This window comes from Oreochromis aureus, linkage group 7 (assembly GCF_013358895.1).
Source record: "Oreochromis aureus strain Israel breed Guangdong linkage group 7, ZZ_aureus, whole genome shotgun sequence".
Classification (NCBI taxonomy): Eukaryota; Metazoa; Chordata; class Actinopteri; order Cichliformes; family Cichlidae; genus Oreochromis; species Oreochromis aureus.
Genome location: NC_052948.1, coordinates 46,211,398 through 46,226,136, shown reverse-complemented (window position 1 = coordinate 46,226,136; position 14,739 = coordinate 46,211,398). Strand labels below are relative to the sequence as shown.

The window sequence follows — 14,739 nt, the reverse complement described above, 5'->3', positions numbered from 1 at the left end:
TCTGTAGCTGATTAATAGTTGAGCAAATGAATGGCTGAACATTTTTTGTGACTAATATATGGTGCTAGGGTATACTAATTATTGTTCGGCTAGTTAGGTTATTTCACATTGCTGCTAGTGCGAGGATCGTATTATGTCATTTAAATGTTTGTCACATGATGGTCAGATTAAAAACAAAACAAAAACAAAAACCATGCCAGTGTGTTGTTTTAAAACAGTTTAGGTTATATTAATATCCGGTCGTTAAGTGATGACGTGACGAATCCTACTTCCGGGCCTAAAGTAGTCTGCGTTTAATATGGCTTTTGTGTTGTTAACATGTTTAATGTTTTGTATTTTCTTCTATTTAATCTCAAAAAGCTCCTAAAACAGTCGGTGATCACTGTTGACCTCCCTCGGCTTTTATTACCGCTAATCATTTATTAAAGCTCAGTTTTTAAAACCTTAGGATGTAACTACAGCTCAGCCCATGCAGCAGCATATGAATGACTAACCTCGTATTGTGGATGGATTATCTCAGTTGATCTCCTGACTGAAGTTTGGTCCTTTTACAGCATCCTGCCATGCGATTACATTTGTCCCTGACCACGGAGAACACTCAAGTTAACTTTTATCGAGTGGAAAAAAAGTTAGCTTGTTTATATTATGCTAACATAGCTGTGTCGCTAGCGGTCACGTAGCACATCATTATATACCAGCTAGCCAAACTTCAGTAACCCTACAAATGTCACTGCTGTTTAGTTTTCTGTCTTCATTTATGTTGGAAGTGATAGCAGAGCTGTACGTTTTAATTTGTTTCCAAAGCCCCATAGTCAGGACATGCTATATTGTATTTAGATGGAAGCTAGCGTGCTAACTTCCTGCTAACTTCTAACTCCGTTAAATGTCATAAATTCCGTTTTCATGGATGCCTGGATGTTAAACTCAATTGTTATACCTGGTAGAGCAGAACGCTGATCACTTTATTAAAGATGAAAGACTTTAGACAGTTTTTCCAACTCTCAGTGATGCCACAGTGATCGTTTGATATATGGACCTGCAGCAGAGTTTAGGCCCAGACACGGCTAGTGACGTCAGACTTTACGACCGGATAAAGGGAAGTCTTTATGGACAACTCTCAGTGGTGGAGGGCTCATTAAAAAAAAGAAGAAAAGTCTTGGTGTAAATTACCAAAATCATTATCATGACCAAAAGAGTATTTGTGAAGGAGAGTAGGCACATAGAACTGGCTTTGGTCTCGACTGCAGGTGGGAAGTGATGAATTATAACTAGTTGCAAGTACCACACAGTGGGGAGAACACTGCTTTTCAAGAGATGAGCTGAGTGAGTAGCCATGATTTAGCCTGTCTCGGACCAACTCTTAATAAATGAAGGGGTAATGAATGTGTAAATGATTCTCCTAATGCCACCACCTACATCAAGCAAACAACATATTCAGCAGAAAAAAAGCTACAATGCATATAAAATCCAGGAGCCCCATGGGTTCAGTCGGATAATTGCTTTCATTGTTCTGCTGTTCCTTCAGCTAAACCGATACCGATGACATTTAGATAAGTGGAAGTGACATACATAATCAGAACACACGAAATATAAATTGTCATCTCAGCAGCATGTTTTTCTTGTTTCTCCACTGTAAGGGAGGACTGTAAGTGTCATGGTGGCTCCAAAAGCATTTTTTTCCTCTTTAGACAAACACAGTTCAATTCTCTGCAAGATTTACTGTGTCCCTAGACTGGCCTTTACATTGAGTGGCCCAAAAAATAACAGCTTTGACAGCATTGTCCTCTTTTTACAATACACCATAAATGAACTTCTCAGACTGTCCCTTGAGGAGGATGACATTGGCTGGGTCCAGTGCTACTCTAATAAGCACTAGCAGCTCTCAGCACATCTAATGAACGCCCACCATGTGTCTCATTTACAAATGCCTATTGACCTTTTACCAGACAATTAGCTAAAATGCTAACTTTTGGCATTTAAACTGTGGGGAGGAGTCACAACTGGCCAATGTGGAAGATCGCAGATCACTGCCTGCTATCTAATATGAAAATACACATCACCATGCAACATTTAGTTTGAAATGATCTTATTTCTAAAGTTATTACTAAAATTATTTTCAACAAGTAATATTAACAGTGTAGTTTTTTTAATTTAATGCATGCATGCCTATACCTACATGCCTGATGTGACAATGGTTGAAGGTCAAACAAACTACCTCATTTCTGCATATAGAAATTCTTTGATGTGTTCAAGGACTACATATATATACACACACACACACACATATATATATATATATATATAATATTTATGAAAACCCAATTTCTCCAACATTGTCTAGTGTTAAAATTGTATTTGTTATTGTACATTTCTTGCAAAATATTAATTTGTACAATTTAAAATAAGAATGTCACAGTAATATGTGAACATGCATACAGTCATTAAAAAAAGTCTTCACAGGACACGGGACACAAACTAAGTATACCGATATTGCTTCCAGAGGAAGAGGAAGTAGCAAACAGGTGCTCTTAATCAAACTAGAGATGGCACGATACCACTTTTTTATGTCCGATACCGATACCGATATCATAAATTTGGATATCTGCCGATACCGATATGAATCCGATATAGTGTGTTTTTTAATCAATAAAACTGTTTTTTAATATATTGCTGCATTTTGTATAAGTTCATACTCAGGTTTAAATATACAACAACACTAAAGCTATTCTGTTATACCTGTATGTAAAAAATACACTGCGCCCAAAATATTTCATAGTTCAGCAATACTGATCAATCTAATAAACTTAAACCTACTCCATCCCTCCTATTCTGGTATTTTAAAGAGTACTTAGCAGAAATATTAAGCAACCTAACTAATAGGGTTGCAAACTCCCAGCAAAAATAAATAGGGAACCACCCCCCACCTTCCACCTCACGATGCTTAATCGACGTAATGAACTTTAATTTGATGCAGTGTGAAAAAAATGCACAGAATTAAATTATTTTTCAAGAATAATTAAATAGATTCAGCATCTTTCTTCAACAGAATTGCAGACTGCACAGATGGTACCTTCCCAAAGGAAAAAGTACTATAGCTTACTAGGGTATATTAGACTTAACAGTTACTATATACAGTAATGGACTTCTACACATTTTACATCAGATTAAAGCTTTGGGTGTAAGATTCGGATAATTATTTATTAAAAGCTAGACATTTTAAATGAGAATAAGAAAGAAAAGTATGTCTTTGTTTGCCCCCCTTTCCCTTTTAATGCCCTATCGGCCCCCCTGGCTAAACTTTGCTAGATCCGCCCCTGCACAGTTACCAGCCGTCAGCTACTAGAAAAGGATCCTGGTCTAGAAAGTAATATTAAATAAATTCTAACAACAGCTTATCAAGCGTAAACGTGCTGCTGTTGTTCAGCCGCTGGTTTCCTCTTTCTGGGGCCAAAAAGTGGGCCAAAAACAAAAAAGAGAGACGGACTCGCGACAGAAAAGCCGATCAGCTGATCATTGATCAGTTTCATGATTGAAGTAGCAGCAGGAGGGGGAGAGAGAAGAGGCATCTGTTGTTAAGCTTAACGTGCGAATGCTTTACAAACATTCAGAGATGAACTTACACACTTGCTTTACTTCTCTCTGGGATAACTTCCTCGGAGATGAAATGCTGGTTTGCTAGCGAGGCTACAAATACGCACAGCCACTCTATCACGTGATGCATAATGCTCTGACGTGCTACGGTTATGAGCCCAGTTACGCCTTGTCGCAAGTTTTGTGAGGTGCTTTTTTGATATTTAATGGATCGGATTACATTTTTTATTTCTCTCCGATATCCGATCCAGTAATTTACGTCAGTATCGGACCGATACCGATACGTAATATCGGATGGTCCATCTCTAAATCAAACGTACTTGATTCATTTATCAGGGGGAAGTGTGAGCACCTCTATAAAAGCAGACATTTTGACAGTTTGCTGGCCTGAACCATTCAGGTGTGTGTTAACACAATATTCATCCCAGGAGTAAACATCCCACCAAATTCACCCCAAGGTCAGACCCTGCAATCCTCAGAGAAATGGCAAAAAACCTAAGAGCTGCTTCTCAGACTCTACAGGCCTCAGTTAGCATGTTAAATGTAAAAGTTCATGACAGTACAGTTAGAAAAAGACTGAACAAGCATAGTTGTTAGTTTGAGACGCCAGGAGAAAATCTCTTCTCTCTAAAAATAAAAAAAAGAGCCTGACTCAGCCTGAATCTTTTTGCATCCTGATGAAGTCTGGATGGTAAGAAGGATAACATACGCAAAGTGGTTCATTTCCATTATTCAAGTTTTTATGATTTTTCCATGTAGCTTCTCCTGTTTACATATATTTTCTCTACTATCTGCACTAGAAGTGCATGGGGAAAGTGCTTTTGAAGGAGGTGGCTACAGAAAGTAATTCTGAATGACACTTTTAGATGGTACACCTGCAGAATTCCTGTTTGCGGTCTATTTAATATGTAAGTGATGAAACTGTAGTCATTTGTGATGATCCAAAATAAGACTTTTCAAGTACATTTTATTCTCAGTTTTGTGTTTTTTTGTGATTATATTTGTGTTCATTTGTCTTACCTCACCTTTTTCTCAGTTTCTCCACTCTGTGTTTTTTACCATTGTTTTTCATGCTATTTTTTAATTTAACTGGACTCTTCAGCAATCCAAATCATCTTCCATATTGTGTACACTGGGCATTTATGTGTGATGCTTATGCCACGTCTTCTTCATTTTATGTGAATGAATAGACGGAAATGAAAAAACGTATAATCTAGACTAGCCATTTTAATTGCTTATGAATTAAATAAAGGGATCATATTAATATGCAGGGCCACGTGAGTTACAACACAGATGCATTAATAGAAAACCCACTCTATTTCATTCTTCTAATTAAACTTTTAATCATGACTTTTTTTCTGGTTTTATTATTTTTATTATTTTTTTTTAAATCCAGACCTCTGTACTTTATCAGTTTACAGGCATACGAATGCAAATGTACAAATAACCAATTACAAACCTGTGATTATTTTTTTTCAGTTTTTTAGTAATTTGCTTCGGTAGGATTAGGTTTAAATTGGTCCAGGACCACACTCTGACTTGGAAAAAAAAGGAAAAAAGAAAAAAAAGGCAAGTAATATACAAGCTAGTGAATGTAGTTGTGGTCAGAATTTCTCCTAAAGACACCTAGACTGTCTTTCCGAAATAAAAGAATTTTCAAAGGGGAATGTTTTTCCCCTCCTTCCCACCCCTGTGGTCTGCTCTTTGTAAGCTGTGGGGCTGTGAGCCAAAGATAACACATTGCGGATATGACACTCCCTGGATATTCCCTTTGCTTTAACTTAAATTTAGATTAGAATGTTGTAGTGTAATCTCACATCAAGGGAGCTACCTATCAAAGCCTAAACTCAGTTTTCTCCCACAGTTTTGCTTTGTACAATATTTTTCAAATAACTCTTGTACTCGCTCTCCTTATTTTCTCACTTTCCTTTTCAGCAATCACCAGAATTAAAATTCATGCATGACTTAGCAAAGCTTTTATCTGTTAAATATGTACCCTCCCATTGCTTAAACGTAATATCACTGTGAAGGTTTCAGTATTACATTTTGCCTGGTTTGGCATCTGAGTGCATGCTATGTGGAGTATTTTATTGGCAGTCCCTGGAGCATGAGTTATAAAAAAGTGTTTTTTTCTAGACACCCGTGATGAAATCATAGATTCAACATAAATTATGGTATTAAGTTGCAGACAGTGATAATATTTGGCATGATACAGTTGCATTTTTTGTCACAAACTAATTAATTATAATTAATAATAATAATAATAATAATGATATAACATAAAACCTACAAAGGCTTTTACCTTTAATGAATCTTTTGAATGATTGGAACGTAGACTTTTTAGGAATTGGCTTGTTTTTTTATTTTTATTTTAGATCTGACTGAAAGATGCACACTATTTAGTTTTACTACAGCTGGGAGTTAAATGTACTTTTATTCTCCCTCATCAATTTGTTTTTTATTTGTTCGTCCTCTCTCTAGGCTAATGCTTAAAAACCTGATGATATTGGTTTTGGCTGGATTCTCACTTTCAGCCTCCTCTGGGACCTAGAAGTAAAAATAGCTTACTGAGGAATGAGAATTAAATGAAAGAGGGGATTAACACATGGTAGGTAAATAGTCTAGATTTTAATGGTTTTCTTAAACTCTTGCAGAGTGTGTTTCAGGTAGCGAGACAGGAATAACAAATCTATTCCCCGCCATCTGATAGTATTTATAGTTTATTAATTTAGAAAATGTATTTTTAAGTGGCAAGCCAGTAGGAGCTTTAAATGCATTAGGGCAAAGTCATAGAATATTGTTTGTGTAATGTGATATCCTACACAGAGCGACAAAACGTGTACTGGGGCTGAAAATTGCAAATTGGTAACGTATATTAACTGCATCAACGAACGATAAAAGGCCCAGCAACCTCCACAACCCATTACCCTGCAAGGATCCAATCACCTCCAGTATGGCTGTCATAAATTAGCACCAAAACAAAAGCAAACTAATTTGCTTCTTTCAGTCCCCACTGCATGCTTTTCTCTTTCTCCGGTTTCCTCAAGAGCCTATATTGGAAGAGCCATGAGCCTATCTTGGAAGATTTATGAATATGTTAGAATAGCCTGAGCCAACAGTTTTCAAAGTGGTGAAGTGAAAATAAATTAAACTGGCCCTGTAGGCAAGTCGTGCACAGAGTGATGAATTAGATACTCATTGCTCTGTCGCTCGATGCCTGTCCCTCTTTTCAAGTGAAAATGCTGCAAACGGGGAAAGACAAACAAGCATACAAATCAATTAAGTTTCTTTGATGATGGACTTGTTGAGAAATTGATTTGGGGACTATAAGTATATTAGTAAACACATTGTTCTGGTTACCAGTGAATAATTTACTAAAGAAAAATATCTGATGTAAATCATAAAGAGAGAGGAGCACAACAGTAAATCTACAGAGGCGTTTTCATCATCTTTCCCCCCCCCAACTCAGTCAGCCTCTCTCTCTTTGCTCTGCTTCTTTTTCTGTACGCACAGAGAAAGCAGTCCTGCTACATTCATCTGTTTCTCGCTGGGTCCTGCAAAACTAAAATTATTTGGCGACGTTTAGAAATTACAGGGTAACTTTGGCTATACCCCATGGTTTGTCACAAATGTCTGTTGAATTGCCTCTCAGAAGGACCCATGCATTTGTCTGAGGCAACGCTCCCCTTTGTCGAAACACGCATCCTTCTTGGCAAGACAAGCTATAACATAGGATCATTTTAAAGGTGGATGGCTGCGAACAAGTTTTTCACTTCCTCTAACATGCTAAAACCCCAAACCTGATGAAATCTTTCCATGTTGACCTGGAGGTCAGCTTTCAATTGGAAGTGGCCATTCAGGGGAAAGTTTCGATTTGGGCCAGCATGATCATAAATCTCTTTTTCTTTTTTGCTTAGTCTTGCTAGCTGCCGCTTTTGAAAATGCTGTGGTTTTCCACACAGTCTTTTTTTTTTTAGAATTTTTCTCATCAGTTCGGTTAGAAATTTATTCATTTATTTATTTGTTATTGCATTTGAAAAGACCCATGCAGCACAGGAAGTGTTTTTGCAAACAGTTTTTGTATTTGCTCAAATCGAAAGAAAAGTTGATGTGCATTTAAAGAAAAGTAGTTATTTTATAATAACGAGGAACACTTTAAATGATTTCCTATGAAGTCAGAAACTGCAATGACCATTTGTATTCATGCTGTTAGACTATTAGGAGTACATATAACTGTAATTTATGTATTTTGCTGATATTATCTCGGCTGTCTTGAAAGCTGTCTTGAAGTAATTAAAATACAGGCCTGAAAACACATGGCTCATTTAAGTTATTGTACAGTAGATTGTCTAGAATTCAGCAGGTTATTTATTATAAGAAGAGTGTAAAGCAAAAAGGCATTTCTCAATACAAATAGATGAACAATATGTCTGCGTTTAGGGACGTTTGATGTAAAATTTGGGCTTTTGATCTGATGTGTGTACACAGCCCATCGTGACACTTTGAGGGCAGTTGTATCTTTTATAACTGAAATGGGAATGTCAGAACTTGTCATATGTCTGCCCCCCTCCTCTCTGGGGTTCTTGTAAAACATGCGATTTCTGCAAGAGGCTGCAAAGGGTGTGCACGTGCGCATGTACATGGGCGTATGCGTTTCTCTGTGTGTGTGCATGCGCACGATTGTGTGACTAATACAATATCTCACCAGCCGAAGCCTACTACTACAACTGCTGTGCAGGGATACAAGGCAGCACATGACAGAACAGCTTGAACAGCGTAGCTGAAGTGCACATGCAGCCAACAGCAACCACCTATCTAATTACTTGCTGAAGCCGATTTTGTATTAGGACTAAAAATCATTTCTAAATTCTACTTAAATGGATGAACACTGTTAAAGTGTTAAAGTGGAAAAAAAAGAAACACTACAAGTTTGCATTGGTGTCCTGTTATGATGGTCTACAAAGTCAAAGGTGGGCAAAGAAAAGTAATCACCAAATGACTTTTTACTCTGACCCAACATGTATTTCTGTGTTCTGTGTGCAGCACAACTGACAATAATTCAGCATCATGTCGAGCTCATCCACCTCTCTGGACCGCCTGCCCAGCTCAATTCAGCAACTGCTTCAGCATGCAATTTCAGCAATTCCTCTTTTTTCAGATAGCAGGGACAGCGAGCTCTGAAGGCCAAGACCATTTTTATAAGTAATTTATGCTTTTACAATGATTGCTGCACCTGCGTCCTTGCCTGCTTTTTGTGTTCAAATTAAATAGGTGGCTTTTCATCAAAGCTAAACCTATATAGAGATATTATGTGGGACATATGTTTGGTCTTTTCACAGACACATCATGGATTTGCAGGCTCTTGTATCTCAGTACATCATAAGATATGTTGTTATATCATAAAATATCACTTTCCTTTTTTTGCTATTTCAAATACACACATTTTATTGTATACTTCTGTACCACAAAAACCATAGGAAAGGGAGGAAAAAAACATTTTAAATGTGTAAATATTAATTAAACTGTCACAAAGAATTATTCTCCACAACATTTTTTAAAAACTTACTGCAATGCTAAATTTTGACATCTCAAGCTGCTTCCTTCTAAAGTGCTTAGAACACTTACGATAATCTGCGATAATCTACTCACCAAAGATACACCAACACATTATCCATTTGAATGCTAAGTACACCTCATTCAGAACTTTAAAAAATGCTAACATATTCTGAGAGCTTAGAATAGCTCCAGTGGAACATGTTATCCTCTGTCAGGCCCAACACACACATACACCTACACACACAGAGGCAGAGACCTAAAGCGCTTTATGCAAAGAAATGAAAAGTGGATAAATAGCTACTTCAGCTGCACCTTTACCTCATAGCTTGCTAAGAAATAGGCAAACGCAGCAAATCTCATATGGTGTATTAAGTATATAGGATCAGCAAGAATGGCTGGGTAGGCCTAGACTGAGGAGAAACAGACTCTCATCCAGTTCAGAGGTCTTTGGTTTTGTATCATGGCTGTACCGATAACCTCCAATGGTAATTTAATGCCTCCATTGAAGTAATGCACTTTATTGCACCAGTGGATTAAGTAATGATTATTTTGTGAAATTGTGGCCACACAATGGTCAATTAATCTTTAATGAAACTGTAACTTATGAGGCGGAGCGTGGCTTTCCAATAAGCAGGCAACTGCTTGCCAAAGCAGTTACAAGCCTCAGTTGCGGCCTACACACCCTATCTATCACCATGTAAAAATAGAGCACTCTCGAAAAAGACACAATGAAAAGGCGAAGTCACAGTTGCCGAGTCTCAGATTTTAGCATTCACGGAATGGTAGCGGGCCTATATCTTCCAAACTACGTGAAGAAAATATATCAGCCTCGGATGTATGCAATGAGATTAACTGCCATTTTGAGGTGCTATTTATTTATTTAGAGCAAGCCAGGCACAGGGGTTGCAGGGAATTATTTGCACTGACAGAGCATGAAGTTGGGGGTTATCAAAGAGCTGCACAGGAATTCCAATACAGTACAGTTTCATTTCAGCATCTCCTCCTTAATCATGGTAAGTGTAGCTCCAGTATGTAGTGTTTTCCTTGACATGCACCTGCCTCAGAGCCACATAGAGAGAAGGTTTAAACCTCATTCATTTTGAGTGTATTCACGTGTTGTTGCACTAACGCAGCAAAGCCGAGTAAGTCACAAAGATAAATGTTTTTACTCTGATTAGTTTCTCATTTCATTTTTGGCCTGCAGGTTTTAATTCTCTCTCTCATTCTGCAATGCACTAACAAACGCTGATGGATTTACTTTCTGTGCATGACATCATTCTGCACACGAGTAGAAGGACAAGACACCGCATTTCCAATTCTTGAGTGTCTGCTCAGTGCGAGAATGTAGAGGAGAGCAGACGAGGTGAAGAAACGGGAATGAGGAGAGTGATTGATGGAGTGAATGCGAGCCAAAGGATGATGGAGAAGAGTCAAAGGGTATGTGCATGTGTGTGGCCAGTAGGAGTGAGTGTAATGAAGTAAGACAGTAGAGATCTGTGGGAGGCAGAGAGAACGGGACATAAACAGTGAAAGAAGAGACTGGAAAACAAGAAACTGTAAGACACATAGTGCTGAGCATCCCAAATAGTTCCTGCTGCAATTGTCCTGTTGCAAGAGTGATATCGGAAAAAGAAAATATGTACATGTTGATGCAGAGATTGAGGTATGAGGTATGGTTAGACAGACGAGGGAAGGGGGGAGGGCTGAAGCACTTGGTGTTATTGTGCACCCGGCCGCTGGCACCAGCACTGTCAGTGAGCAGCGTTGATCCGTGAACTTGCCATCTGGATTTTCCCACAAATCACATTAAAGTTTCAAGCCCAGGAATACATCAAGCTAAATGAATATTGGATCCAGACAGGCCTGATGGAGAAAAAGCCCTGTGCAACCCAGCTCTTTTGTGGTCAGACATGATCTATTCATCCCCTTTACTCCCACCATCCCTTCTTCCTTCTGTTCTCCTCTTCCCTGATAGGCAGTGGTTCTGATGAGCTGTGCAGGAGAAAGGCACTTATTATTAAATAGGTACATATTACAAGCACAGACTCTAGTACAAAGAATATGCGAGTAATTAAATTGTTGCAAAAGGTAAAACTACTTGCAGAAGCCTGAAATTTGATCTAAAGTAACATAATCTTATTTAACTGCATTCTCATCATGTTTCTAAACAAAAATATCCCTGAATATCAACCTTTATACGAATTATAAAACACTGCAGATTGAAATAACCAAACACAGCGTGCATTAGTTTTAATTCTTTCACCTGAAATCAGCTTATGTTTTAGATCCCACTTATTAAGGCCTTAATCTGTTTCTCAATTGCACACAGTTATATGTTTATTGTAGAGTATGTTGCAGGTAAAAATAAGGAGGATTAATTGCTGCATGTGCATACATAATAAGGGACACTATTTGACTCCCTGACAACACATTGAAAATGATTCATGAGCACAGTATGAAATTATATGCTTACTTTCCCTTTCATTTTAGCAACATTATGTTGACTTTGCATAAATGGATTTCTGTTTTCACCGAAAGGTGAAAATAATATGTGTGTGGCAAAAATAATGCAATCATTCATCATTCAATAACATGTTTTGTTCTGGTTCCTGGTTGCATATTTTCTGCTGAAGCACTGTTTGTGCTCAAGTAAAAGCCATTAAGAAAATATGGCCTCACCAAGATGCTGTTTCATACAAGAAGGAAAAAATCTATTTAGTTCTTTTCCAATCCAGTGGCTTGTAGAGCTAGGGATTTGTTTTCCCCAGGCTTGGACTGAAGAGAAAGCCTGTACTGTTAGCTGTCCAAGCTTCAGTTGTGTGAGATCCCCAGGGTGAGATATGGATTGGCTTGGAGTCTAGAAATTATAAATACCTTGTCAGTGATAGTGAAGGCTGAAGAGGTTCAGCTTCAGCTCTAAATTGGGCTGAAGAACACGCATTCGGCTATTGTGATTTCTCTATAAAATCACTATAATTTCTCTATAATTAGCAGAATACTGCATAGTTTGGGTATGCAAACCACAAGCAAGTAATGTATGTAATGAATGGTAAGACACAGTAAAGTACATGCATGTATGCATGCTAGAAAACGAATGCCGCGGGAGATAAATTCACTGCTATATGCGAACCAATATGACACACAAGAGCAGGCATAAATCATGGATTTATACATTGTCATCATGAGTGACCCACCACAGAACAAGCAGTTCTAGCTGAACAGAGAAGATTGCTGGAGCACATCCTTTAGAAAAATAAATGAGTACTTATGACACAAAGCAATCTTAGTAGAGCAGTCAGTCATTTCATTGCTTTTTCCCTCTTTTCTGGTAACTTGGTCTGTGAAGAGATGCCGTATACATCTCAAGATACAGCAGCATGACAGACAACATTTGCCTCATATTTTTCAGCATATTTTTAGATATTGTTTTTTTCAAGATGGTTTCTTATATTCTATTTTCTTCTGTATTTTATTTATTATCCCATTATGGGTTTTTTTTAAAACAACTGTTTCACATTTATCTGTGTTTCAGGCCTGCAGGTTATTTTCCCAGAATACCTGCAAGAGAAATTTGTCCAGTCAGCTCTGAGCTACATTATGTGCAATGGAGAGGGGGAATATGTGTGCCATAACAACCAATGCATCTGTCAGTGTGCCGAGGAGTATCCCCAATGCAACTGTCCTATAACCGACATCCAGATCATGGAGAACACCCTGCTGGGGATGTATGAGTCATGGGCAGCCTCCTACAAAGACTTTGAAAACTCTGGTAAGCTTGAATATCCTTCTAAATATGATAAGAATAATCAGATCTCATGTCCATGCATTTAAAAATTAAGATTTTTAAAATTTCTTCTTTTTTGTTTTGTTCTGTTTTACAATTTTCTATGAGAGACAAACTCTCATACATTTAGCCCTTTTAATTCTGAAGCGCTTATCAATATTTGAGCTGAGGCAGCTCCGTGTTTTTTCCAAAAACAGAACCCATATTAATGAAAAATAATGAGCACCTTTAAAACGAGCATACATTTTTATAATGCCGCTGCAAAGGGTCAGTAGCTTTGGCAATCTTGGTGATCAGTCTTCATCCTCAACTAAATCGATACATTTAGGAAGAGATCAGAAAAACACTCACATGGGACTGCTGTTTTTTAAATGACAGTAAATAGCAAAATTATCAGGTAACCAGATACTAATTACACAATGTAAAAGTGTCTGTAAAAGTGAGTGCAAAGGCAGGCACAAAGGCGACACTAGAATTTTGGACACAGCAGAGAAAAAACACATATTGTGCCTTATTGTTTTATGGCAAGGCACCATGTATATCTATTATTAATACGAAATAAAAGTGTCTCGATACAACCTGCCAGCAACAGATAAATATATTTATGCACCATAGGGGTAAGTTAATGTTAGTCATGAAGGTCACTGAGTGCAGTACATCTTCAAAGAAGTACTTGAAAAGAAAGAACACTGGAAGAAGCCAAATAAAGGAACATAACTTCTTTTCAGACCAAAGCACAAAGAGTTGGGCGGCCTCTGTTAAACATTTGAAAAATAAATGCTTGAGAACAGGTTCAAAAACCTCAAAGCATCAGATTATATAGACAATCTGTATAATTCAGCATGTGTAAACATAATGACAGGGCACATTCAGTGCCTGCTAATATTTGCAGCACTGGAGTATTCTGCTGCTTAAACTAAATGGTACACCAACATTGGTTGGTCGAAATGTTCTGTAGGTACTATAGAAAAGAGAGCTGATGTGACACTACATGATTCATTTATTGCTTAGCATTCCTTTCAAAAGACAGAGCTGTGGCAGTATAACATTACTGGCTGTGAGAAAAGGTGCAGCTGCTCTGCTTATGCTCATTGAAGCTGTGACTGTTGCTTTGTTGATATTGCTCAGACTCAGCTGCATTTGTAGTCAAATGTATTCAGTGAATTTCTCTCATTAAACTTAGTCAAGAAAAACATAATTATGCAATACATGCTTGGATTTTACAATAGTTTTTTTCAGATATAAAAACAACAGTCAGGCTATCAAACAATGCCTGTATGTGGTTAGCATGTAGTTAGTTTATCTAGCTATATACTGCCTCAGCACTGAGTGAGAACACTGAACAAACAGGTTTATCTACTTATCTAGCTAGCTACAGTGATTCCTGAAGTTACACCTGTTCCTTATGAAACATAGGGTATGCAGACATTATTGTGGCTGCAACTGCAAGTTATTGCAAAGTGCAATTTTAGTGTGAAGTAAACTTTGTCCTATTGGATCCAAAACAAATGTTAAAATACACAAAGATAACCCAAGTAAATACAAAACGAATTTTTGCAAAATTGAGAACGTTTTTCCGAAAAGCCTTGGAAATCCTAAAGATGAGTTTTTGGCAAATGTGAAATGAGCCTTTGTGTTCTGGTTTTCACCTTGGAATTCTCCCATGGATGCCATTTTCCCCCAGTCTCTTTTATTTATCTTTCTTGTTGAATCATGAACACTGACCTTAACTGAGGCAAGAGAGCCCTGCAGTTCTTTAGTTGTTTTTTTGGCTTCTTTTAAGACCTCCTGGATGAGTTGTTGATGTA

At 37.7% G+C, this 14,739-nt stretch overlaps 1 protein-coding gene across 1 annotated transcript in view; it reads left to right on the top strand.

Moving 5' to 3' along the window:
* Window positions 1–14,739, top strand: part of brinp1 (bone morphogenetic protein/retinoic acid inducible neural-specific 1) — a 106,598-nt gene that overhangs the window by 79,877 nt on the left and 11,982 nt on the right. Inside the window, exon 6 of the mRNA XM_031754632.2 lies at window positions 12,680–12,916. Coding sequence (XP_031610492.1) covers window positions 12,680–12,916 — 237 coding nt within the window. The remainder of the gene's footprint in view (window positions 1–12,679; window positions 12,917–14,739) is intronic.